Genomic DNA, 27,434 nt, shown 5'->3' on the forward strand with positions numbered 1-27,434 from the left:
GGGCGCGGCGTGTTATCTGCTCCCCGGGAAGCCCGCGCGCCTGTTGGCCACGCGCGTGCACGACGCGCAGCAGGCGGTCCGGTAGTAGTTGTAGACGCACAGCCGCGCCTGGACCACCACGTTGCAGTTGTAGTACCTGTCCTTGCAGTTCTCATCTGCGGCGGGAGAGAACACAAAAGGCTCTCTGAGCGCGGAGCCAGCCCGGACCGACGGGAAGACAAAGGGCAGCCGACCTGGTTTTCCGACCCAGGGGAGGTGCAGGGTGGGCGAGGAGCTTACGCGGATTTTGCTTTCCTTTTAAACACGGTAACAGAAGGGACTGCGGCCTCCCTGCCGCTCACCAGCGCAGGTGCGATTTCCAGGGTTCCCGGCGCGGCCACCTCCCCCTTTCTTTTCTCACCTGCTCCAGAGGTCATCAAGCCGCACATTACATTTACTGAAGCTGTAAATGATGGTGCCCTAATCACTATGCATTTAAACTTTAAAAAATAGAATACAGATTGTATCTATTTCCCTGGCAACTTGCGCAGTGTTGACTGTGTGTGATTCGCTCTGTTTAATGAGTGCTCTAGGGGAGGTCATTTTCATCACTGAATAGTATTCCACTGTACATGCCATACTTGTAGATCCATTTTCCACTGACAGTTGTTTTCAATATTTTAAGACTACAAACACTGCTCCTTTAAAATTAGAAAAAATTTAACGTTTATTTATTTTTGAGAGAGAGAGAGAAAGAGAGAGAGCAAGTGGGGGAGAGACAGAGAGAGGGAGACACAGAATCTGAAGACAGGCTCCAGGCTCTGAGCTGTCAGCACAGAGCCTGACGTGGGGCTCGAACCCACAAACGGTCAAATCATGATCTGAGCCGAAGTCAGACGCTTAACCGACGGAGCGTCCCAGGCGCCCCTCTTATCTTTTTAAATTAATTTGAGTGAGTTCTAAGTATATTAAGGATATGACTCTACTTGAATGGTATTTATTTGATTCTTTGATTCAAAGATACTATCAGTTGTAAGGTGATTTAGTAACGGCTCTCTGGAATTAAGTGAAGGATTATAAAAACGTATGTAGATTTCAAAAACCTGGTAACAGCATACATTTGCCCATGTACTTACATACTATTTTCTTCTTGAGCATGATAACCAAACATGCACCTGAGCCGTCTTTGCCTTCCGAGTCTACACAGATTCTTGCTGTGTGCAACTCTTTGGGATACACTTTGTGTTTCATAACTCTGGCTCACAGCCCAGCCATTTTTAGTACTTTTAGCTCTGATGGTATTAATCTGAGGCCATATGAAAGAACACCGAGGTTTCACTTACATTTTCTTTTTTGAGGGTAATCTCATAGTTTCCCTTTTTCCTTAACTGAGTTTTCTCTAGTTGGAAACGAAACTTTTTTTTTTTTTTTGGTTCTTGAAAAGACATCATAGACAAGTGGAAAAGACAAAAGCAGACTAGTAAAAAATTTCGATCACGTTATTAGTTAGAAACCTGGAGAAGATGTCTTCCAGCTGAGTGACAGCCCTTCAGAACACACGAACTGTTTATACCAATCACTCCTAGCTTGCAAATTGTACAATCAGTTCTTACGGATCTGGTAATTTTCACTGTCCTTAATTATCTTGGGCTGGCCCAAGACAAGCACACAACTTTATATACACAACTTTTCTTTCCAGTGCTGCATTACTTTAAAAAGAAAACAATTTACATAACAATTTAGGATCTGCATTTAAATCATATTTTAATTATGTGTTGTGGATGTAAATGAGTTGGTGGAAGAGACATCTAGGTGAACACGTTTGTGCACATGAATCGGCAATGGCACTTCCGTCACTATTTCCTCCTCCAGGATCCTGGCTGGATGTTTTCCTCTCATATTGACTGGGTCACGTTCTAATAAGGTATGTTTCACATTTTCTCACAACCGGTCCTCATTCTCCCTCTTTTCCTTTCTTCCTTTCTTTCGACTTGGGTTATGACGTCTGTGATGGTTAATTTTGTATGTCAACTTTACTGGTGATGGGGAGCCCAGGTTAAACATTATTTCTGGGTGTGTGTCTGGATGAGGTTAGCATTGGAACTGACGGACCCAGTAAAGCAGGTGGCGTCTCCCCAGTGTAGATGGGCCTCACCCAGTGAGGGCTTGAATAGGACATAAAACAGAGAAAGGACGAATTTGCCCCTTTTCTGCCACGCTGCTTGAGGTGGACATTTTAATGTCATCGTCTCCTGCTCGCAGACTGAGGGATTCTCGCCATCAGCTCCTCCGGTTCTCAGGCCCTCAGACTCAGATTGAATTACACCAGCAGCTTCCTGAGTCTCCGGTTTGTGACCGCTAGATTGTGGGACTTCTCAGCTTCTACAGTCATGCCAATTATGCATTTCTCCCTCCCTTTCTTTATCTATCAATCATATATCACCTATCTATCATTGATCTATCATCTATCTATCTATCTACCTATGTATCTATCAATCTATCTATGTACTATCTATCTACCTATCATCTGTCNTGTTTATCTATCTATCACCTGTCATTGATCTATCATCTATCTATCTATCTATCTACCTATGTATCTATCAATCTATCTATGTACTATCTATCTACCTATCATCTGTCTATCTATCTATCTATCTATCTATCTAGATCTATCATCTATTCTTCGCCTTCCTACTCACTTTTCCATCCATCTATCTATTCTGTTGATTCCAGTTCTCTAGAGAACCCTAATACAATGTTCTTAACAGAGAAAAGTTTTTAATTTATTATGTTTCTACATTCAGCAATGAGGCCTCTGAGTTTTGGGTCTAGTTTATGAAGGCTTAACCAACTCTGAGATATGTTTTCTTACTGGCATTTTTACAGCATGTTTTTTTATGTAAGGATCTTCAATCCATTAAGCATTTATGTTTATAGAAGGCATAAGGCAAGATTTAAAATGTTTTGCTTTGTTTTTCAAATGGGTCTTCAATTATCTGAATACAATGGAGGTCTCCTTTCTGTACTTCCTTAATATTAGGCCTTTATCATGCTTCACTCTCTTGGTATAAAGGAATCTGTGTCAGAATTATGTATTATAACATTAATATGCATGTCTCTTCTTGAATCAGTAGTATATAGTTTTAATTTCTGTAGTTTCATAATATGTTCAAGTGTATGATAAGGCAATATATTTGAACATATTATATGCTGAATCTTTTATCCTCTTTATAGCATTGAGTGTTCGTACCCAGGAACAGTTAGCCTCTCTATGCATTCACATATCCTTTTATGTTCTATACCAAGGTTTTCTTTTTTTAAAAAAAATTTTAATGTTTATTTATTTTTGAGAGAGAGAGACAGAGTGTGAGTTGGGAGGGACAGAGAGAGAGGGAGACACAGAATCCAGAGCAGGCTCCAGGCTCTGAGCTGTCAGCACAGAGCCTGACACAGGGCTCGAACTCATGAACCGTGAGATCATGACCTGAGCCAAAGTCGGACATTTAACCGACTGAGCCACACAGGCAGGCATCCCTCTACAAAGGTTTTCTTATTTTTAATTATTATTTAACATGTTTTTTTATAAATCGTTTAGATGTCATTTTTTATTAATTTTCTTCCATATACTGATTTGTACCTACAATTAAAAGTTGAATTCTCAGTACTTTGACCTTAAACCTATGCTCTGAACATTCATCTTAAACTAGGAAGCTTATCACACTGAAAGGATTCTGACCCCCTGAATTCCATGACCATGCACAAGGTCATGGAGAGACCTAGATGGGCTTCGCATTTTCATGAGACCTTGATGGAGTTTAAGGAGGATGTATCTCTTCTTCTAGAAAGGAAGCCCTACTTACCAACTTCAGGGACACAGTCCTGAGGGTTACAAGATTCTTTCTCTTCTGGTTTCAGCTGAGGGTCGCAGAGATTGCTTAGGGTCATGTCATCTGACAGGCAGCGCACTTCCCGGACCCGGAAGCCACCCTGGCAGCTCTTTGAACACTGCACAGTGACAAAAGGAGAGCGTTAGGAGATTTTTGGCAGTCCACTAGCCCAGCACACCGGAGGGGCAGATTTCGGAAGATTTCAAGCATCTTCAAAAGGAGACCAAATACTAAAACAAACTCCTATGTGTCAACCGGCGTCAACCACCATCAACTCATGGCCAGTTGTGTCCCAACTATATCCCAACCACACCCACTCTACAACAGCATTTTTCAAAATGAAGTCCAAGGACACCTGCATCCCACTCACCTAAGGAGCTTGTGCAAAATGCAAATTCCTTGGTTAGGGCGGAGCCAGAATCCATCTTTTCAAACAAAATGCTGGTTGATTCTTATGCACACTAAAATTGATGGGATGCCTGGGTGGCTCAGTCAGTTAAGCATCTGACTTCACCTTGGGTCATAATCTCAAGGTTCATGGGTTGGAGCCCTACATTGGGCTCTGTGCAGACCGGTCAGAGCCTGGAGCCCACTTTAGATTCTGTCTCTCTCTCTCTCTCTCTCTCTCTGCCACTCCCCTACTTGCATTCTGTCTCTCTTTCAAACATAAATATTTAAAAAACCTATTAAAAAATAAATAAAATTGAGAGTCACTGCTGTGTGGCTTCTTTAGTTTAGAGATGGTCCCAGCCTCTGGCTCCTCCCACCAAGCAGGCCCCAACAGTGAGTGTCTAGAGTGGGAATCTACTCGAGGGCTGAGCCCAGTGCCTGGCACATAGGAGGTGGTCTGGCTGTCTATGGGAGGAAAACAGAAGAATGAGGTACTAATGTGATTTTTATCAAGAACGCCATGACTTACCATGCTCCATTCTGTGTTAAACCATTTGGCCCCACAAGGCTTGAGGTGGCAAGACTGCTGGCTGGGGGGCCTCTCCAGGAAGGAGCATTCATAGGGGTCCAGCACTTCAAAGGTGTCTACATTCTTCCTAACACAAATCACCTCCCTCTGTTGGGTCCCACTCCCACATTCGATGGAACACTGGAGAAAAATCAGAGAAGGATGGGTGTCACATGATGGAAAGGGGTCGAGAACATCAAGGGACCTTTATTTATGAGTGCGTTCCATCATCAGTTCAGTAGGGATGAGCCCAAGGGCACCTGGAAAATACTACTGGATGAGAAGTTGCGGGTGGATTCCAATTTTCCTAACAGCTCTGTGTCTGGAATGGAGAGTGGGTGCCCGGAGTTACCACAGCGCCAGGATCTTGGTGCCCTCTGTGGTGGGATTGAAATGGTTTCTTTTAGATCACCTCTTTAGACGCCCCCTCCCGGGCACACACACAGGAACGCATCCGCCTGTCAATTTGGTTGTGCTCGTCCAGTGGATTCTGACACTTCTCACTGTAAAACAATGAACTAGCATTCTGATTGGCTTGTCAGGTTTCAGTGGGCGGATACTGGGGGATGAATTAGTCTCTCAGAATCCCTACACCTGTGGATGAAGGGCTAAATTAAAATTCTTTGGGATGCATGAACGTGAGAAAATTCCAGACCAGGCACAAGGCCCCCTATGGTCAAATCTTCCCTCCCAACAGGTGGCCAGCAGGAAGTCTTTGACACTGGGGTCTAAGCCTCTTGCTTCCCAGCTCGGTGGGAAGTTTGCAGGGGGTAGTCACACAAAGAGGGCTATGAAATAAGGACACAGGACATCATAAGCATCACCCTCAGCAATTTCCATTTCGTGCACGTTTTTTGGGTCGGGGAACATCCGCATAAGACCCCAGAGAACAAGTCTTCTCAGTTTGTTTTCCCTATTTCTTTCCACGTTAGTTCATGATTGCTTTGGAGTATATTCAGGTTTTGTCCTTTTCTTTCAAATGCTGCAGACAATGACAGCTCTGGAGGCCGGGGACGAGTGGCCAGGCTGCCAGGCAAAGGTCTGGCCTCCTCGGCAGGAGAAGGGAGTGTGAGTGCTAAGGCAGAGTAGAACAGGAGACGTGGAAACTTGTCCAGACATCATCACTAAAAAGCTCTGTGTCTTCAGCCAAGATACTGTGCTTCCCCATGGCTCTCCTGTCTCACTTGCAAAGTGGGGGTTTGGAAACCCAATCAGAAAGACCGCCCCCTCCCCCAACTGCTCTGAGGGTCTGTGTCTGTACTGAGTGCCTGGCAGAATAGCAGAGTACAAACCTTGACCAAAACCTGGGTTATTTGATGCTATTTTTAGAATGTCCTTGAGGAGATTAGATAATGAAGGGAGAATGAGCACATAGCTCTGCCTTCCAGCCTCAATGCCCAGAAATGGCAGAAAATGTGTGTTAGGAACAAGTGAATGCATGTGTGTCAGGAGGGGAGGGGTATATGTGTGTATGTATCAAATGGCACTTGAAAACAGGAAAGGACACTCATCCTTGGTGGAACAGAAATGATGGGGGATATTAGAATGGTGAAAGGTAGATGAGACTAAACTGAAGAAGCACATCATAGTTCAAAATGCACATAGAGGAGGGTGCCTAGCAATGAGGAGAGTTCAGTGCTTCGGGTGAAAAGGAATATGAGGAGCAGGAGAGAGGACTCAAGACAGTGAGAGAATGGCCAGCTAAGGTACTGACCAGGCACAGCCAGACTGTGCCCGGGAGCCTGACAGTAAAGGCATCCACCCCTACTGTCAAAGGGCAGAGTGAAGACATTTTCAGATATTCAATGGCTCAGAAACTTACCGCTCATGATCTTATTTGAAAGACTTACTGGGTAGTGGTCTCTCACAAGATAAAAAAGGACCAGGAAGGACATAAAGTAGAAGCTGGCAAAAGCTATTGCTAATAATGGATACAGGGGTTTCCAGGGATGATGAAAATGTTCTGGAATTAGACAGTGGTGGTGGCTGTACAGTTTTGTGGGTATACTAAAAACCACTGGATAGTGTACTTTTAAAAAGGGTGAATTCTGGGGCGCCTGGGTGGCTCAGGCAGTTGGGCAGCAGACTTTGGCTCAGCTCTTGATCTTGCAATTGGTGAGTTTGAGCCCCACGTCGGGCTCTGTGCTGACAGCTCAGAGCCTGAAACCTGCTTCCGATTCTGTGTCTCCCTCTCTCTCTGCCCCTCCTCCACTCATTCTGTTTCTCTCTCTCTCAAAAAGGAATAAACATCATAAAATTTTAAAAGGGTGAATTTTATGGTATGTGAATTATATTTCAATGAAAAGATAACCTTTGTGGGGAGAAAGCTATTTTTAAACCTATATTTTCTATATTTTTCAGTATTTTCTATAAAATTAGTTAACATTAATATGGAACGAGATCCAGATCCTCTCAAGATCTTTTGGGGGATATTGTGGATTGAGAAAGTGGAGATAAATAAATGGAGACTTAAGGCTTCTGTTTTCTCTTGGGGGAAGATGTAGTTACAGATAAATTAACACAGAAACATGAAACTAAAACTGCTAAATATTTTAATGTTATCACTAAATGATTAAAAATAGAATTTATATCTTCCAAAATGTTAGAGGGAAAAATGGAATTAAAGAAACCTAATCAATGCAAATCTGCAGAAAGGAAAGAAGAGACAGACCTAGAAAGCATGGCAATAACCTAAATAGGAAACATAAGTTAAGATAGCAGGGAAAGTCCAAACATGTAACCAATTACAATACATGTGAATGGTTAAAATTTAACTCTTAAAAAATAGAGACTTGCTGGGGGCGCCTTGGTGACTCAGCTAGTTAAGTGTCTGACACTTGGTTTCAGCTCAGGTTGTGATCTCACTGTTCTTGAGATCCACTGTCAGCATGGAGCCTGCCTGGGATTCTCTCGATCCCTGCCCCTCCCCCACTCACGCTTGTTCTTTCTCAAAATAAGTAAACATTAAAAAAGCCCCAAACCAAACCAAACTACAGAGACTTGCAGATTGGATAAAAATAAAGACAAGAATAGGGGCACATGCGTGGCTCAGTCAGTTTAGCATCTGATTTCAGCTCAGGTCATGATCTCACGGTTCATGGGTTCGAGCCCCGCATCAGGCTCTGTGCAGACAGCTAGCTCAGAGTCTGAAGCCTGCTTCAGATTCTATGTCTCTGAACATAGAGAGATTCTCTCTCTCTGACCCTCCCCTGTTCACGCTGTCTCTCTCTCTCTCAGAAATAAATAAAAACATTTAAAAAATTTAAATAAAGACAAGAATAGTCTTGCGTTCAAAATACAAACAAGCAAACAAAAAACATACCTTGAAAAAGTACATAAGAAGTTGACAAAGATACACCAGGTGAAACTCAACAATGAGAAATGAGAGTAATGCAAATATCAGGTAAAACATAATTCACGGAGAAAAGCATAGAAGAGAAAGTGGTATTTAATAGGGATAACTACTTCCACTGAGCAGTGGGAGAGATTATGTGTGTTTGCACACCTGAAGAATCCCTGCAGATGTACATTGGTGGATCACTGATCCAAGACCAGATGAGAGAGATGTCTGCTCAGATGCCAGTGAAACTAAATCCAGACAGACAGGCAGACAAGAAGGTTGTTCCCAATGGGTAGAGACTGTGAAAGACACCCCTTAGAACAAAGACAATCTACAGGTGAAGTAAATCCAGAATTGGGAGGGAAGATAGGAAACATCTGTGTATCAATCTAGGCACTGATCTAGATACTGGTGGAGTACCTGATGAGTCGGAGTTGGGCTACTTTGGTTCCTGGTGGAAAAGACTCCTTAAGCTTGACAGGTCTCATTCTCTTGGACTGGCCTTCTCCACAAGCCTCCACGAGGCTACTGCTAACACTTGTGCTCACAACTTCCCAGGAGTCTCTTCCCTCAAGACTACACTGAAAGTCCCAGAGAAAAACTGTGGCTTGGCTTGGGTTACATGTCCACCCTGGACAATTCACTGTGACCAGACTGGTGGGGTGTTCCAGATGCAAATATCATTGAAACCACATGGATGGAAGCATTGTTTATTTTTATTTTTGTTTCAATAAATAAGCGTGCTCTAGTTCATTTTCTCCGGGGGGAACATCAGATTCCCAGGGTTGGCAGGTGCCAGCAGGCTCCAACATCCTTATAAATCCAGAATGAAAACCTTGTCACATTCAATCATGTCTTGACCCTGTCGGATGACAGGGCAATAAATTCTGTTTCTAATCTTGGCAGAAACAAACACTGCCTTCACCCAGATTCACATCAGTCTCAGTTCTCTGAGTAGACCAGGAGCCAACAGGAGACTTGCCAGCAAAAAGGACCCTGAGTCCTTGTCCCCTCTCCTCTTGGGAGACTGGAAGACATTCAAGTTGAATTGTACTGCCCATCCTCACCGTGCGAAACCTGTTACAATTTCCCATAGGGCTCTTTTCATTGCCTTGGTATCTGTGGGTACCCTGCGTAATACAGCCCCTTCTGAATGATCTTTTGGGATTCAGGTCCCAGGTTCTAAGTGTTTTGCTATCAATAATGACGTAGAAATAGGTGGAGGACAAAATTATAACCAGAGGGAAAAGGGAACTACTATTTATTAGTCGGGATCAGTTATCAGGTGTTATCTGCTTCTGATACCCACTCGGGTAGCACTGGAAGTACTTGGCTTCTCTTTCTTTCTCACTTTTCTGTATTTTACAGTTTGTATTATAAAAACATTAAAGGAAATTTGAGAAGAAAACATTTCCCCATGTTGTTCATTATAAAATCCCCTTCTCTGAAGCGGATGAGATGACGTTCATGTGTTTTCATATTCTGGTTTTCACTTGCCACTATATCATGTGTACCTTCTACGTCTCCCTAATTATCACTGTTGCTGTTACATAATATTTTAATGAGTTATGATATACCGTAATATCCCTACGTGCCCTGCTGTCATGAACACCTCTGTTAAAAAAAGCCTTTTTTCCCCCTTCTGTTAATTATTTCCTTAAAATGAATCCCCAGAAGTGGAGTGACCGGTTAAGGCAAATGAACATTTTTATGGTTCTTGACTTTTATTGCCAAATTGCTTTCCAAGGGGGTTGTATCAGCTTACAAGGACAGGGCAGTCCATTTTTTTCAGGGTCTGTTTTTAAACCTACTTAAAAGAAATACAATTCTATTTGGAGCCAGAGGTCCTGATAATGTATAAATCATGATTATCAGCCAAAAAGTCCTTGGAGAACCAGCCATCCCTGAGAGCCAGATGCTAAGTGGCCCAAGAACTCAAAATACTAGTGTTAATCATAACTGGGTAGTAAGAAGGAATGATCCTTTCCACATTTGCTTAGGGAGCTTGTGTTTAATTTTGGAACACTGAGGGGAAAAAAAAGTAATCAATCAATGAAGTTGCTTTCTTAAAGTATTTGGTATTATCTGTTCTTTATAAGGAACAACCTCAACTTTTCTACATGAGCTTCTCTTTTCCCCTCAGTTATTGAGGCATCATTGACAAATATAACTGTAACATATTTAAAATGTACTAGTGATGGTTTGATGTACATATGCGTTGGGAAAGGATTTCCACAATCAAGTTAATCAACACCTCCATCGCCTCCCATATTTACCCCTTTTGTGTGTGAGAACACTTCTATTGTACTCTCTTAACAAATTTTGATGAATACAATATTATCAGTTATCCTCACCATGTTATATATTAGAGCCTCAGAATTTTTTCTCCTTATAATTGAAAGATTGTACTCTTCTACCCACCTTTCTCTATCTTCCCTACCTGCTCCCACCCCCTCTCCCCCAGATCCTGGCAACCACCATTCTGCTGTTTCTCCGAGTTCCAGTTTTTTTCAGATTCCACATGTAAGTGACACCATGCGGTGTTTGTCTTTCTCTGTCTGGCCTATTTAATGTCCTTCAGGGCTACCCATGTTGTAACCAAGGGCAATGTTTCCTTCTTTTTTTATGGGTGAATAGTATACATATTACACCAATTACATGTATTACATCTTTACTCATCCACGTATCAACAGACACTTAGGTTATTTCCAGGCGTTGGCTGTGGTGTATAATGCTGCTATGAACACGGGGATGCAGATATCTCTTCCAGACACTGCTTTTGTTTCCTTTGGATATATCCCCACAAGTAGGATTGCTGGATCCTACCTATTTGTGCTTCTGACACTCCATACAGAAACAGACAAAACTGACTTTACTGACAACAATAATGGCGGCAGCATCTACGATGTAGTGTGCATTTTTGTCGTACGCAGGCACGGTGCTGCATTCTTAATACACATTACTTCATGTCTTCTAAACATAACCTTATACAGTGCAGTCATTAGCAGCATTTGTAGACAAAGAACCCATGCGAGACCATACGCTCCTGAGGCAGGGACAGTCGTTTTGTTCATCGATGTATTCCATGTGCTTAGAAGAACACATAGTAGGTCCTCAAGAAACACTGCTGACTGAATGAGGCTCCAAGAGCATAAGTAGCTTCTTCAGGGACATGGGTGGCACTGCTGGGATTCAAACCCAGGATGCCTGGGCTACCTCCGGTCCTGTTCCTGACCCCTCTGCTATAGATGCTCTTATCAGAGACAGACAAACACAGCCGGTTCTGGCCACTCACCTGACTCCAGCTCCCCGCAAACCACTCCACCTTGCCCGTGCAGGGTCCGTTGTCACACGGGGTGGCCTCCGCCGGCCGGTTGTTCCCACAGCCCTCCAGGGGCAGGCTGCTGACGTGGTTGGTCATGCACACCACTGAGCGTGTCCGCACTCCAGCCCCACACTCCGCTGAGCACTGAGAGACAGGAGATAGTTCCATTAGAGGGGAGACCCCTACCGGCTCTGAAGCCACTTTCAAATGATGCGAAGGAGGACTGAACGTCTCCTTTCCCTACCAACTCTTTCCCCTCGGAGTCTCTGATCACTTTTCCCGAATCGCCTACTCCATTATAGGATATCAGTATGGCAACTCCCCATCTTAGATCTTCTGGGACCGTCTTCTTTCCAAATATCCTGTCCCACTCTTGTGATTCATATGCTTACACACTTGTCAGACTATCTGTCTTGGCTTTTGTTTTTGAAAATATATCCAGTAGCAGAAGAAGGAGGGCATGAACACTTGGGCCTATGTCAACCTGCTGGTAGCCGCGTGTGGGTGAGTCTGGGGAGGCTGGGGAAGTGACGTATGTCCCCTCATCATTGCTGCCTGATATTAAGTCCCTGAAGGCCACAGCCGGGACAATGTTAGGAGACAGCTCGGTATAGAGGGAGAGCTTGGCCTGGAAACCAGGCACATCGATGTTAATATCTCTACTAGCTGGGTGGCCTGGGGCAAGTGACCCAGTCCGTCACATGTTTGGCGTACTCACCTGGACAGCTGGCATAGGACAGGTAATGAATGATGTGCTCTGCGTATAGCAGATGTTAAAAAAATGGTATGAGGGGCTTTAAAGGGTCAAGTCCTATATCTCCACTCTAAAACTAGAGAAACTGAGGTAAGGTCTTCACGTAAAGCCACATAACCACCAGTCATTTGTCTCTTATAAGCACACTGTTCTCATCTGGCACATGAGTAAACACATTCCTGGGCCATACCCCAAAACTCAAAGAGCGTTCTCCATCTGTCTTGAAATACTTAGGAATGCGGCCTTACTTTGCTTCTCATCCTATACGTGCAGACACTTTCTGGACCTCTTTGTCCGAGTTATTCCTCAGATACCTCACGCCCAACATGTAAAACAATGAAACTCTGCCTTCACCACCTACCCATTGCTACTCCTGGTTTTCCCAGTTGTGCTCAAATTTCTACCAGGATTCAAAAGTTGACTGTTCTTCTGAGTTCCTGCTACCAACATCTAGCCAACCATCAGGTCTCACAGATTCTGGTTTAACCACATTTTTTCTTGTCGTCTTCCTTTCTGCTCCCCATTCCCAGATTCCCACTGCTGATATTCTTCCCCTGGACTATGGTCACAGGTTGTTGCTCACTCTCACTGCCTTTTCTAATCTGTTGGGCTTCCAGGTGTCGGGAATGCCATGCTGAAAGTCCCTCTGATGCCGTCCCATTCCGACATGGATTTCCCCACTTGACATTAAAGCTTTCCTAGAAGATGATCTCAGTCAGCCTCAATCTTCTAGGCTAATTTTCCATTAAACTTCCCATTATTCTACCCCACACACCTCATGCTGGACAGAGCCCATGTCCTCCAGTCGCCCATTACATGAAGAGCTCACCGGGCTTTGGCCAGGCCGTTCCTCCTATCTCCCTAGAGCACTCTTCCCCTTCACCAGGACACACCCAAATCTGTTAAGGCTCAGCTCAATGCCATCTACTCCGTGAAAACTCCCTGCTCTGCCCGATTCAATAATCTCCAGCCTCAGAATTCTCAAGGCACACACTCTGCATTCTACTGTCTTCCTCTACTGTTAACGTATGTCCTACTGCATTCTTTCCTTTATAGAAGTAGACTCAGTGAAGGAAAGGACTATTGAATCATCTTTAATTCCTTCTCAGGTCAGCACCTAACCTATGGGCAAATCCATGAATATCAGTTGAAGAAATGAATACAGACTTGGGTCCTTCCTTGCTCATTTCCCTTCTGTAACCAGCACCTTCCAACCCTAAAAGTGGCCCTTCAGAGCATAACCAAAGTCCGTTCTAAGGGTTTCTGCTGGGTCTTCCCTTAAAAGCAGAGTCCATGTTTTTTGGTTTGTTTTATTAACAATACTATTTAAAAAAATAAGCAAAAGTGAGTGATTTAGATAAAATTTAAGACAAGAAAAAAAACCCAACCCTGTTTCCTTCTCAAAATTTTCATTTTAATTTTTTGTACATTGCTGTCTAGTCTTGCAAAATCACAGCCCAGGATGAATACTGGGCTGGGCCTGACTCCCCAGGGAGGAAACTCTTTGGAGCCTGAAGGGGATTAGAACATGCCACCCCAAAATATGTTGCTTTGACCTACTTTTAACTGAAGGTGATTGAGAAACATCAGGTCCAGGAAGGGCTCTCTGCCCTCCCCCTGCCTGCCTAAAAGCAGTACATAAATTTCCTGTGAGAAATTTCTGCCTAGTACCAGGAAGAAAATGCACCTTTTTTTTTTTTTTTTTTTTTGGAGGGTGTAGAGAGAGAGGGAGAGAAAAAGTCTTAACCAGGCTCCATGCCCAAAGTGGAGCCCAACAAGGGGCTCGATCTCATGACCCTGAGATCATGACCTGAGTCGAAACCAAAAGTCAACACCCAACCAACCGAGCCACCCAGGTGACCTCAAGAGGACATTTTTATAATTGCAGTTGGGGAGCTTATGCCAAAAGGCTCTAAACAAACTTTACTAAAATAACTCTTGTCTTCCATTAGTTTCCTCTTTATATTTTTCAGCCATTTCCCTATAATTTACTGCCCTAGAAGCCCCAACCCCTTTCCTGGGTCTAGTCACTTCTTCAAAATTTACCACTCTTTGTTAAAATGGTATATAAGCCCTCAAGTCTAGCTGCTTCTTTGGGATTTTTCACTTGTTTCCTATTAGGCTCCCTATGCCATGTAAAAAAAAAAAAAACATTAAATAAAATTTGTTGGCTTTTCTCCTGTTAATCTGGCTTTTGTTAGTTTAATTTGCAGGCTTCCAGTGAAGAACTTAAGAGGGTAGAGGAGAAGTTTTTTTCCCCTCTCCAGCCTTATAAATGCTTTGTGCGACTTATACTCTATCTGCATCGTTACTGGGAATTTGAGCCAACGAGTCAGTCCCTTTTACAAAAAAGAAAATCTTTTGTTCCAGTAATTGGAATATTCTAGCTTAAAAGGTTTTTTTTTTTTGCTTCAGCTGTACATTATTTTGTCTCTTTCTCAGCTTTAAACACTCAAGATAGTTAAATCCTCCTGAAGAATACAAGGTGAATGGAATCTAAGTTATCTTCCTGTTTCAAACCCTAAGAATATTTCTTTCCACGTAGTTTCCATTTGACTCACTCAATTTCTGCTTTCCAAACTAAGTAATATACAGGCATCTGGGAAAATGTCCTCAGACCCCCATGTGCTTAATTTAAAAGAATGTTAAGGGTCAAGCCAAGTGTCCGATTCGAGAACATTACAGGGATGAGCCCTGTAGAAGCACTTCTCTTTATTACACAACTGCAGCGAAAAGCATAGCACATTTCAACTTGAAAGTAGCTACCCACACCAGACCTGGCTCAGGAGCCTCTCAGCGGGAGGAATGAGGGGGAACCATGGACCTCTACCAGGAAGCACAGACTATCCTTCAACTTGAGGCACCGAAACACACCCACTCACTGTCCCTGAAGGATGTGCCTAAAAAGGCCAGATCGACTTTGTAGTCAGAAATGGACCTGACTCCTCAGAGAACTTCTGGGCTGATAAAACAGAGATGCACGAAATTTGTGAGCAACGCTGTGGTGAGATTTTCTTCTCTCTCCGGCTGCAGCTGAAATGCTAACCTTGGCCCAACTGGTCCTTGAGGGACTCAGAGGTCTTAATGGCTATTCCTGAACTCCAGGTTCGTGTATCATCTTCCCTGATTAAGTAACCAAAAGCTTAATGTCTTATTTCTTCTCTTGGAAAACATCCTTAGATGTGAGGATGGTGGACTTAGAAAAAACATTTTTTTTCTGTTGTGACTAAATATTGCATGTGTGTTTAAACTCGTCACTGAAGTTCACTTTTTAAATTAAAAAGTAAATGATGCCTATGTCTCATAAGGTCCACCCTCAATTAAAAGTAGCTGCAAGGATATTTAAAAAATTGTTTTAATGTTTTATTTATTTCTGAGAGGGAGACAGCGTGAGCAGGGGAGGGTCAGAGAGAGAGGGAGATACAGAATCTGAAATAGGCTCCAGGCTCTGAGCTGGCTGTCAGCACAGAGCCCGACATGGGGCTCAAACCCACCAACCGTGAGATCATGACTTGAGCTGAAGTCGGACGCTTAACCGACTGAGCGCCCAGGCGCCTCTGCAAGGATATTTTTTAAGGTGAGTCAGTGAGTCAGAAAAACTATATAATCCCTGAAAGTTTATGAGAAGATTCAGATGGGAGTTTACAACCTCAATTCAATTAGGTAGAGATTAATTAACTTTATTTGAAATTGGGCAATAGGATGTGTTCTGGATCCTTTAATAAGTGTTTGTAAACTTCAATCATATTTTCCTCTAATCTCTCCCACTTGAGCTAATTAAATGGAAGCTGTATCTCATTTATGCCTGGCATTATTAAGTGCTCAACACATCTTTCTTCCAGTTGCAGAAAAATTGCATAGTTAACACTAAGGCTTAACAGGGTTGATTTTTACACGAGGCCACTACTCACATGTGAAAGACTGCCACCAGCTGGTCATTCCTGGGGTCTGATCCTTTTTGTGAGGCTACGTGGTGACTCAAAAGCCTGCTCCACGGTACCAATCTCATCTAGGTTATGGTTTCAAGTATGTTATTCCTTAATGCTCATTCAGCAATGTTCCCAATGAGGTAACAGGGTCAGAGGACAGCTTGCTCAAGGTGTAATAAGAATTAAGTCCTCGCAGAAGTAATGCCACAGTCAACGCACTTTCCTTAAAGCCAAATGCACCCCCCTCCCACTCATCTACTCCAAACACAAACATTCAGGACTAAGGATATGTTCTGGGGGTAGATGAAGCAAGATTTCTTACAACATAGCACTAAACTCAAATGGCTTAAAACATCTTTCCAAAAAAGAAGGAAAAAGTTCTCCTAACAGAAGAATGAAGTGGTCATCCCTTCCTCCATTTAGAATTTTAAGGCAAGAGTTAGATCCATCAAGTACTTATGTTAAAATGCAAAGTAAATTTACATTAAAGGGAAATTTACAAGTCTGTGTTGGAAGGGAAATAAAGAATAGAGGTGGATTCAGCTATAGTAAGCAAACAATAGCTTAGTCTAATTAAAAGTCATTAAAAGGTTTCTAATGCCACAGCATGTTTATAATTAATACATATGTGAAAAAGGAAGGTTACCAAATTATACATATGTAGTATTATGATTTGTATCTTTCAAATATGAGTGAGTACAAAAAAGCTATGTATAAGGGATGTCTGGGTGGCTTAGTTGGTTAAGCTTTTGACTCTATTTCAGTTCAGGTCACGCTCTCATGGTTGTGAGATAGAGCATTGCATTGGGCTCCACGCTAAGCAAGGAACCTGTTTAAGATTCTCTCTCTCTCACAAAAAGAAATTTCTCTATCTTTTCCCCTCTCCCCTGCTTGCATGCTCTTTATCTCTCTCTCTCTCTCTCTCTCTCAAATAAAAAAAAAGTGGGGCGCCTGGGTGGCTCAGTTGGTTAAGCGTCCGACTTTGGCTCAGGTCATGATCTCACGGTTTGTGAGTTCGAGCCCCGTGTTGGGCTCTGTGCTGACGGCTCAGCCTGCTTTGGATCCTGTGTCTCCCTCTCTCCCTGCCCCTCCCCTTCTCATGCTCTGTCTCTCTCTGTCTGTCAATAATAAAAGTGTTTTCTTTTTAGAAAGCTATGTATGTAAAATATGTATGAGTAGAAAGAAGCTTGACATATAGTTTACAAATCTTAAATTGTTATCTGCTAGTGAAGAGATTATTGGTATACTTTTCTGATGTTTAAAATATTTTTTATAATAGTATATGTTACTTTATGACCAGAAAAAGGGTTAGAACGTTATTATTTTTTATACATAACTATATTAGTTCTTTAATTGGAAATGCATATTGTTTTTTTAAAGCTGATTTCTTTTTGAGAGAGAGAGCACACATGTGTGAGGGGGGAGGGGCAGAGAGAGAGGGAGAGAGAGAATCCCAAGCAGGCTCCACACTGTCAGTGAAGAGCTAGACACAGGGCTCGATCCCACAGACCTTGAGATCATGGCCTAAGCTGAAATCAAGAGTCAGATGCTCAACTGACTGAGCCACCCAGGACCCTGGAAATCCATATAATTTAAGTAAAAAATTCTGTGAGAGAAAATGTTTGCAAATACACATTGAAATATAGAAAATGGCATTTTTACTATTTTATGAAGTAGAGATAAGCTATTAAGGGTGTAGTCATATATGAACTATGATGAAGGGGTGCCTGGTTGGCATACTCTCTCTCTCTCAACACAAATAAATAAACATTAAAAAAAAGGAATGATGATTAAATATTTTAGATTACATATTTTAAATGCATTATAAACTCAGTTGTCTTGCACTGTCTATTTTTGCATATAGCCTTTATTAATTACATGGTTTTGTGTAAATAACTTTTAAAAAATGTTTATTTGTTTTGGAGAGAGAAACAGAGCATGAGCAGGGGAAGGTCAGAGAGAGAGAGGGAGACACAGAATCTGAAGCAGGCTCCAGGCTCTTAGCTGTCAGCACAGAGCCTGATGTGGGGCTTGAACCCACAGACCATGAGATCATGACCCGAGCTGAAGTCAGATGCTTAACTGACTGAGCCACCCAGGTGCCCTGTAAATAATTTTCTTTATATTCTAGAATAATGATTGATGAAGATGAAGCATTTACTGAGAAAATAATTTCAGCTATTTTAACCTTTACACAGCATTCTAAAACTTTCACTTACTCTAGGGAATGTGAACCTCCAGAAAAATTTCTAAGTTTCCAGTCTGTTTGGACATACAAGTCATCACATTCTTCATGAGATTACATATAATGGATTACGGATTGAAAGAATTTAAGTGCTCCAGGCTTCAAACTATTTTGTTCCTTTGTTTCCTAACTTAAGTTGGTATCATAAATTCTGTGTTTGTATCATAAACTTTTATATGATAGGACACAGATATTTTAGCTTAAGGTTTTATGTACATTTGACACAAATTACTTTCATCCAACATTATTTTAAAAAGTCTTCCCCACAGAAAAATGAAAGCCCAGCATCATTCTTTTTATTCACCTGCTTGTGCACTAAACTCACCAAGTTTACTCTGAACAAAAATGAGTTTTGGGATGGCTAGAAACCCACTATTACATTCACGATTTAATATTCACGTGGGGTGCCAAGGAGTGCTAATTCTTTCACACCCATTGCTTCCTCTTGGAGCGCCTCGGCCTTTGTATATGGATAGAAAGCCTGAGAGAGGTTACCACTGGGCCTTTCCCCCCAAAGTCAGTAATTTCTAGTAATTCCAGTAATTTCTAGAAAGTCTAGTGATTTCTAGTAAGTCTCATAATTTCTAGTAATTCCAGTAATTTCTAGAAAGTCTAGTGATTTCTAGTAAGTCTCATCAATTTCTAGTAATTCTAGTAATCTATCTGGTGGTTTGTCTTCGCGGTGTTGGGGCGCCTGGTAACATGCAGACCCCGGCGGGGTTCCAGGCCCCGCGTGCGGCCGCCACGCTCACCCTGTCGCCCCACTCGGTGAGGAACCAGCTCTTCGCGCAGGGCCCCATGTCGCAGTTCTCAATGTCGTTGGGCCGCAGCTTCATGTTGCACTCCTCATCGTCAACCACGTCCCCGATGTTGCTCACACACTTCACGTCCCGGGTCCTCTGTCCCACCCCGCAGGGGACCGAGCACTGAAACACAGCAAGATCACGTCGGTGGAATGGGCCGTGTTCCCTCCGGGGGCGTCTCCAGCGGTGACGGCCGCATCCTGGGGTCACCTGCCACCTGAGCAGAGGACCCACTGTGTGGCTGAGGCCCTCTCCCCGCCCCCCACCATGCAGTGCTATCTGGGGGAGGGGGATCCCAGCCCTGAAAACTTCCAAGTTCCTTCTCTAAGACCTTCCCGAATGCCTTGCCTACTTGGCTGCTCTGGGCCTCCGTTCTGTCGTCTGTAAAACAGAGGTGAAGGTTGGAAGGCCCGGGCTTCTCAGGACACAGGAAAGAGGTGAGCCTCCTGGGCACGTGACTCCCTCGGCCTCACCCTTCAAGCCGGCTGTGGGTGATGGGAACTCACTAGCCTTGACTCTCTCAAGCCAGCGGGCTGTTGTATGCGTTGCAGAGGAGCCCTTCCAGAACCGGTCGGGACGGGCTCCCTGCGGGAGACCTTGGGGGCTGTCCTGAGTTAGGTCTCGGGGTGGGGGTGGCCGTGAGCGGCACAGGGGAGCCCGGAGCGGGCTGCGCGCCCCGCCTACCGAGGTCCAGTCTGTGCGGATCTGCCACTCGCTGCAGATCTTGAGCTGGCAGGTGCTGGTGGTCTCGGGCTTCTCCAGGTGCTGGCAGCGGTATGGCTGCACCGTGAGGCTGCGGTTGGCGTACACCTGGCGGCACAGGACCTGGCGGTGCTGCATGCCCAGGCCGCAGGTCTTGCTGCACTCGGACCACTCTCCGATGTCCCAGCTAGCTCAGGAATGACAGAGAGCGACAGCGACGGGTCAGCGTCAGCCGCAGGGAGAGAGCGAGACCCTGAGCCCGCCAGCGCGCAGCCGTCAGAATCCCCCTGGGCAGGCTCATCCCAGAACATTCTTAGCGGCCTGCCAAGGGCCGTTGGACTCCGTCCAGGAAACTACCCCACTCTGGAACTTAGAAATCTAATTCCGGCACCTCCTTTTTTTTTCTACTTGCGTGTCAGTTTCACGATCCTCTCCTGTCAGTCACCCTGCTTTGTCATTCAGTTAAATAAGACATCAGCACATGCTCATTACCTATGGGAATGTATCTATTCCTTTGAAAGTTATGTTTGCACCCTTCTTAGGGCCCTTTGCCTTCTGCAAGTGTCCTCTTCATCATTCAATACCCAGCCCAGGACCTCTCCTGAGACTCTTTACCTGACTCCTCGTGGCTGGCGTCTTTACGACTCTCATTGTTCTGTGTACACAGCTCACCTACCACGCCAACCACGCTGGACTGTAATTCTCTGCCTCCCTCTTTCCTTTCCCTGAGGCGTAATTACTCCCAATTACCAAAGGCTGGGCTTCCCTGGTGAGTGCTGGCTGCTAAGGGCTACAGGCTCCCGCGAGCACCCGAGATGGGTGCGCTTGCTGAACAGACTGCAGTTCATGCGCAGACCAAGTCTCAGGTTTCTAAGTCAGAGGCACACAGATTTAAAAAATCTGGATCGCATCTGCTCCTAAGGTCCTATGCACGAGCAAGCAGAATGACCCGACAAAGGCTGCCTGCACACAGAGGCCATCTTACAAGGCTGGGCAAGGGAAGATGTTGCAGGGCTCCTCTTCGGGGGTCGGCTTCATGCTGGAGTCGCAGTAGCTCTCGGGAACCTCTTCGTGGGTGTTTCTGTGTACGCAGCGAAAGATCGGGAACTGAGACCCTGCAAGCACAAGGAGCACTTCTGAGGGACAGTCCCACACACCTGAATGGCGGGCTCTGGTGGAGACGCACAGAAGTACCCAGGTACCGGTGAAGAGAGGCCAGAGAGAACAAGCCACAGCCACCCACCCACCCNGGTGAGTGATGGTGATCACTAGTAATAACTGTTCGCAGGCTTTCTGGAGACATCACAGAAAGAGGGTCCCAGAAGCTGTAGCTGGATCCTAGAGGGCAGTTGGGTTTGGGCAGCTGTGTGCACGTGTGTCTGGGAGAGAGGGGGCCATCCAGGAGGCTGAGATGGAACGTATACCTGTATGATTAAGAGACAGGCTGCAGCAGAGAAGTAGGAAGATTGAAGACAGGCTAGAAGAGCAGCTGGCTTCCCTTTGTAAAGTGTCTTACACATTCCCCGAATAAATACGTACTGACCCAATGGTATTTTTAGGTATCTGAGTGGATGTCTGCTTCCCATGGGACAGTGAGCTTCTCAGAGACAGAACTCATTCGTGTCCATCCCTGTAATCCCAGTACCTAGCAGAGCAATAGCTGCTCAATAAAAATGCTAAATGGCTACTTAGCAGAGATCTAATATTTGCTTTTATTACTTTGCTAAAAAAAATCATACTAAACTGCCTCAGGGATTTTGTTGTTGTTTTGTTTTAAACACTTTTTAAAAAGTTTTTATTTACTTATTTTGAGAGAGAGAGAGAGAGAGAGAAGGGGAGAGGCAGAGAGAGAATTCCAAGCAGGCTCTGCACTGTCACCGCAGAGCCTGACTCGGGGCTCGAACTCAGAAACCGTGAGATCATGACCTGAGTAGAAACAAAGAGCCGGACGCTCAACTGACTGAGCCACCCAGGAGCCCCTGTTGTTTTGCTGTGAATACATAGCGTAGTTTCACCGTCTTTATATGGATACATCTATTTTGGAGAGAAAGTCAGAATTTGTTTGTGAGATCCGTAGCTTTCAAAAAAAAGCCCGTTCAATTCTGCCTTCCTCTCTCTCTCTCTCTCTCTCTCTCTCTGCGCCGCCTGGTGGCAGCCCTGAAGTATTACTAATGAACGTGTAGAAAGGGAGAAATGTCTGAAATATAAGATGTGTCTTCACAAATAACTGCCTGTCCCCACAGCCAATCCCCCGTCCAGGCCACTACACAATTCCTGCTGGGAAGAACAGGATCACTTATTCTAGGGCTCTGTCTTCTCGCTCTGTTGCTAACTGGCCAGACATTTAGAGTTTCTGAACTTCCAACTTGGCTGCAATTTAATTGTAACTGGAGGGATAACGTTTAACATAAATGTCACAATATTTCATCAGCCACGAAAAGTGTGTCAATGCCTGTTTAAGCTGATCTTGTGTGATGACCCAGCCAGAGGGAAGTTCTTGTAAGAAACCTGAACGTTTGTAAGACAGTTCTGAATCTGAAATGATCATTTGTTTCAAAACTACTCTGGTTGTAAAAATTTCTAATGCAGCTATAGCTTGAGATCATTATTTAAAACCGTGTTCCAATTAAGTATAATTGTTAGCTGAGTAGAAAAAACGTACTTTTTCCTTAAATTAATTTAATTAATAGGAAGCAAACATTTTTGTGGAATTGAATTTTGTCTAGCGACATACCTGCTTCAAGAAGAGATTTTTAATTAAATTCAGCAAACATTAAACACATTGTGCTCCCTGCACCAAGATGAATAAGATTCCATTCACGCCTTGCAGGGTATCCATTTGGGACCCAGCTATGAAGGGATTAAGTAAAAATCTTATTATTTATCCCTTCAGACCATGTGGGTTTACCTTTCCTGCTTGCAAGTTTGTGGACTGGAAAGCAAAAGTAACTATTCCAACCACATGGCACTCAGACGAGGGGGCAATTTAATATCTTTGGCTAAAAGGATACAGGTTACCGTGGGAATGCTCCTGTGCCTCGGAGAGATGGGTTCTGCTTAGGGCTGTTGGCACATGGCCACTGCCTTGCCCGCACTCCCCCTTCGTGCCTTTACAGATCCCGTGTTCAGCCTAGGACATGGATTCAGGGGCTCTCTCTCTGGTGGTGAGAAAACACCGGAACTATGAGGACTCCAATGACCTCAATGGTTTCTTTCTTCGGGTCAGGTTTGATTTCTGCAGAGAGGGAGACTGTCACTCAAAATGGCACCTGGCCATCTCTTCATTGTACAGCACGTCATTCTATCACATCTCTAATTGCTGGCAAGCAAGAATGGGGTGGTGAGGTCAGGTGCTGGCTGGGCTTCAGCAGCAGGGAAAACTGGGATCATTTTAGTTGGGTTTCGTGTTGCGTGTGTTGATCAAAACAGAGCTCTGTTATGCTGGAGGGGAGAACAAGACCACTGGTAATCTGAAATTATTAAATGAGGCAAGTCGATGAATTCAGGGGACAGGACAGAGGCCGATGGGAAGAGGGACAGAATATGGAGAAAAAAATTATATCACCCTGGTCTTGAAACTCTAGGAATCAACTGAGCCGAGCCAAAATTTTGACCAGTCAGAGGTCTGGGCGAAATGCTGGATGGACCATTGGGTTGCCCGGGGGCGGGGCCCTCTCCGTGATGAGGATATTGTGATGCTGAAAGCATTTCCCAAAAGGAGAGGTTTTCCCGCGAGAGGTATGGACATGTGCGGTCTGGTGAGCCGCCAGGAGGACCGGAGAAGGTTTGTGTGGGGACAAGCGGTGAGGTCGCAGGGGGCGTGGATTCGCGTCGTGCATGAAAGAGCTGGCTGGCACCAGCAGGCTCGGAAGGGCCCTGTCCCGGCACATCTGTCACTACTGCTGAGCTGGACACTGCCGCATCCACACCGCCTCATCTGTCCTGCAGGTGCGGCCGCTGCGGCCGGGAGCAAACCTTACAGGGAGCCAAGGAGGGGCACCCACGGCTGCTGCCATTTGTCGCGCGGGAGAGCAAAGGGTCTGGGCGCACAAGGGCGGGGAACAGCACCTCTCTGCTCTTGTTTTATTTCCAAGGCACCCCTTCCACACCTCTTCGACGGGACAAATCGTGCTGTTTGTCAGGGTAAAGGAGACTATGCACACATCACCCCGGGCATCCTAGGGGCAGACGCCGTGTGTGCATGCGTGTGTGCGTGTGTGTGCGCAAAGGAGGAAGACTATTAAGAATATTAAACAACATAACATGGAAATCTAGAGAAGATTCTCCAGTTGCGAAGATATAAATCCACATTCTTTCAGCTACGGATAAGACACAAGTAAGGCAATACTAGCCTTGCGTACCTAGGGTGTCATGAAAATGTAAAAGCTACTCTTACACGTTTTCTAATAGCTTCTCTACCCCATTTGAGATGTGGTGACAATATATCCATTAATTCAGGAATCACTTGAGGGGTGCCCGCGTGTGTGCTTGGTACGATCCCAGGTGCAGGCAATGTGAAGTGTACACGCATGAAGACCACTAGGCTGCGCGGAGCTGGGGCACAAATGTGTCCCGGATTTGCTGGGGGGTCCTACAGAATAGGCGCCCACCTGGGCCTTGCAGAATCGGGAAGGGCTTCCCAGAGAAGATGTATCTGGGCTAAGTCAGGAGGTGTAAACGGTTTGCTGGCTCGATTAGTAAGGGAGGCAGTTTTTTTTTTTTTTTTTTTAAATCTCAGTGTGGATCACAGAGACTGGGGTTGGCTGGGGGAATGATAACCAGAATCTTTGGAAATGGGGTCCCTGCATCATGCCTGGTACAGAGCAGAGAAAGACCTGTCGAATGACCCCCGGGGGAAGTGGCGTCTATCCAGTGAGCACAGGACTGTGTGAGCAGCACGGAGGTGGGGCTGGCAAACAGCACATTCTCTGTCCCTATCCTAGTAAGTCTGCAGGCAATGCCTTATGGTCTCTGACTGGGCTACATCTCACCCTACGGGGAAGGCTGGGCCAGGCGATGAAAGGGAAGAGAATCTTCCATGCATGCCATCTTTGATATAAAACCACATGCCAACAATTTTAATTCTTTTTATAACTTTCCCTTGTTTTTACCCAGCACAAATGTAAGCGGTTAGCGGGCACCACACCACCAACTATGGAGTATTCAGTAATGGCACATTGGGTTCCCAGGTTACCTGCGTGCCTTACAGATTCACGGATGGAGCCTCACTAAAATGGTCTTGGTCCTCCCGTGTAGCCACCTCTAGCTTTCTGCCTCTGAGAAGACACATTCTATAGGCATTTCATCTTCCCTCACAGAGCTTGAAAAAGAGGTTAGCCCGGAGAATCCCCAGTCCACATTCCTTGCACATAAACTAAGTAAATGCACAATAAAACCTGCACAGTAGCAGCTCCATAAATCAGTTATCAGGCATCATGGAACTGGCGGGGTTCCAGACAGGAGGGGCTCCAGCTCCGGGGAAGAACCAGCTCTGGGAAATCTCAGTCTCAAAAGCCACTAAGCCAATGTGCTTGGGAAAAAGATAAAGGCTTTGAGATGGTTGTGAAAGGCTTTTTTTTTTTTAATGTCAAAGCTTCCGAATTTTGTTCTCTCAGGTATAAGCCTCTGGAAGAAAAGAAAAGGAAAAAAAAGTCCCCAAACCAGTATTCCCAGGGTATCACAGTTTTCTGTCGGCAGAAACTTCCTGGGGTAGAGCCTCCCTGTTTCTGTGGTAGCCTCTCCTCAAAGCACAGCTCTTTTAGGGTCACCCAGAAGGCTTCGTTACAAATGGAAGGCTGTTACCACGCATTTGGTACCCCTGCATCACAGTTCCTAGATGGCCACAGATGTACTCTTGCACTGAGGATCTAGGCCACCTTGAAACTGAGAAACAGCATCGATTTCCAGCCAGGTGCCGGACGTTCGAGGCTTCTGGACACCGCATTCCACGTCTGCCTCAACACTGGGGCTTTCAAGGAAATAGGGCCCTGAACTGTGGTTCAGACTAATATTGATACTGACCCTCTTGCACACAGCCACGCTCGCTTTGAGCCGATCACACCGTGGCGTCATGTAAATTTCACTTGAACGCCATCCGCAGCCCTTCTCCCAAACCTGCAACTCTTCCTTTGTTTAGGGAGATGCCCCATGTGCCCTCTGGTGTGTGGGCTCCTTTCCTGCAAGGGGTCCAGAGAGCAGGCAATACTGGGCTTCGGGCCCGTCCTCGGGGTCTCAGCCGATGGGGTCGGGATGATGGGATGGTACAGGATGAGGATTTTACAGAAAGGAGAGGGCTGCGAGTGCTGGGGTGAGCCCAAAGCCAGCTAACACCTCAAGCCCAGTCAGTGTGCTTTTTCCTGGACTCTCAGGTGTAATGAGTTTTGTCTGGTATTTGTGGGACCTTAAACTTTGTGAGCACATTCTGTGGTTATTGATGAGCGCGTCGTGCCGGAGAGGGTTAACTCAGCAGGTCTGGGGTGCTCGGACCCTGCACACTCCAGAGGAAGGCCTGTCTTCACTATGGCCCTTGAGCCCATGGAATACCCTGCGGGCGGGTGTTTTTCTGTCTTGGTGTAACAGTGTAACAGTTTGACAATGGAGGTTGTGCCAACAGTGTGATTTGGGTGAGTGCCTGTTTTTCTGTGCCTGGGGTCTTGGGCCATGTCCTGTCTATCTGTTTGACTTCTGGGTGCCAATGTCGGTAATGTGGGGGCTACGTGCCTATGCGAGTGAGCCACAAGAAGCCCCCCGGACCTCAGACTTCGAGAGGCTTCTCTGGTTGTCCTCACTTGGCCCCCGCGGTCGCCCACCACTGCTGGGAGAACTCAGTGCATCCCTATGCAGCTCTCTTGGGATGGGGCACCTGGCAGCTGGCCCCTGGCTTCTCCCTGGGCTTGGCCACACACGCGCTTTCCCTTGGATGACACCCAGCTGTATCTTCTCAATGCAGACGTTGTAAGCATAGCGGCTCCTCTGAGACTTGTGTGCCCTTCCTGGGGATCATCAAGCTTGGGGGTGGTCCTGGGGACCCTCAACGCAACGTCACACCACTGAGCCATCTCACAGTCAGGCTCAGGGAGGGGAGGGCTTGCCGTGTCCCTCGAGCCCAGCCACACATTCCTCTCCTGGGTGGGTGGGTGGGGCTCTGCAGACACCCTCCCAGCCCACACTCGAGCTCACCTTTCCCACAACTTGTTGAGCATTCTGTTGTCCCCAGCTGCTTCCAGTTGTGGTCCCGGCTTCGCCGCGGGGGCTGCGGCGCCGCCGGCACCAGGTTGTCTGGCCGATGGGGGGCAAATGCATGTGGATGCCTGACTGGGAAGGCCTGCGCTGACCCCGACGTGAGTACTTCAGGCGCCCCACTGCGCATGGCCTCCCTCTCCTCAGTCTCCTCCTTCTCTTCCCCCTCCTCGGGGCTCCTCCCGTCCGGGACCAGCTGGCCGTTGAAGGGCTCCCCTAGGAGAGGCGGGTGCACACACAGAACACTGAGTACCGACAGAGGAGATCCCTTCC

At 45.5% G+C, this 27,434-nt stretch overlaps 1 protein-coding gene across 1 annotated transcript in view; it reads right to left on the reverse strand.

The window, feature by feature from the left end:
* Window positions 1–12: 12 nt before the first annotated feature.
* Window positions 13–27,434, reverse strand: part of THSD4 (thrombospondin type 1 domain containing 4) — a 183,609-nt gene continuing 156,187 nt past the window's right edge. The window contains exons 5-12 of the mRNA XM_077748557.1: window positions 27,102–27,377; window positions 20,908–21,037; window positions 19,905–20,109; window positions 19,170–19,343; window positions 11,460–11,633; window positions 4,786–4,965; window positions 3,840–3,984; window positions 13–155 (exon numbers count right to left, since the gene is read on the reverse strand). Of these exons, the coding sequence (XP_077604683.1) occupies window positions 13–155; window positions 3,840–3,984; window positions 4,786–4,965; window positions 11,460–11,633; window positions 19,170–19,343; window positions 19,905–20,109; window positions 20,908–21,037; window positions 27,102–27,377 (1,427 nt within the window). The remainder of the gene's footprint in view (window positions 156–3,839; window positions 3,985–4,785; window positions 4,966–11,459; window positions 11,634–19,169; window positions 19,344–19,904; window positions 20,110–20,907; window positions 21,038–27,101; window positions 27,378–27,434) is intronic.

Source organism: Crocuta crocuta, unplaced genomic scaffold (genome assembly GCF_008692635.1).
Source record: "Crocuta crocuta isolate KB4526 unplaced genomic scaffold, BGI_CrCroc_1.0 scaffold130, whole genome shotgun sequence".
Taxonomy (NCBI): domain Eukaryota; kingdom Metazoa; phylum Chordata; class Mammalia; order Carnivora; family Hyaenidae; genus Crocuta; species Crocuta crocuta.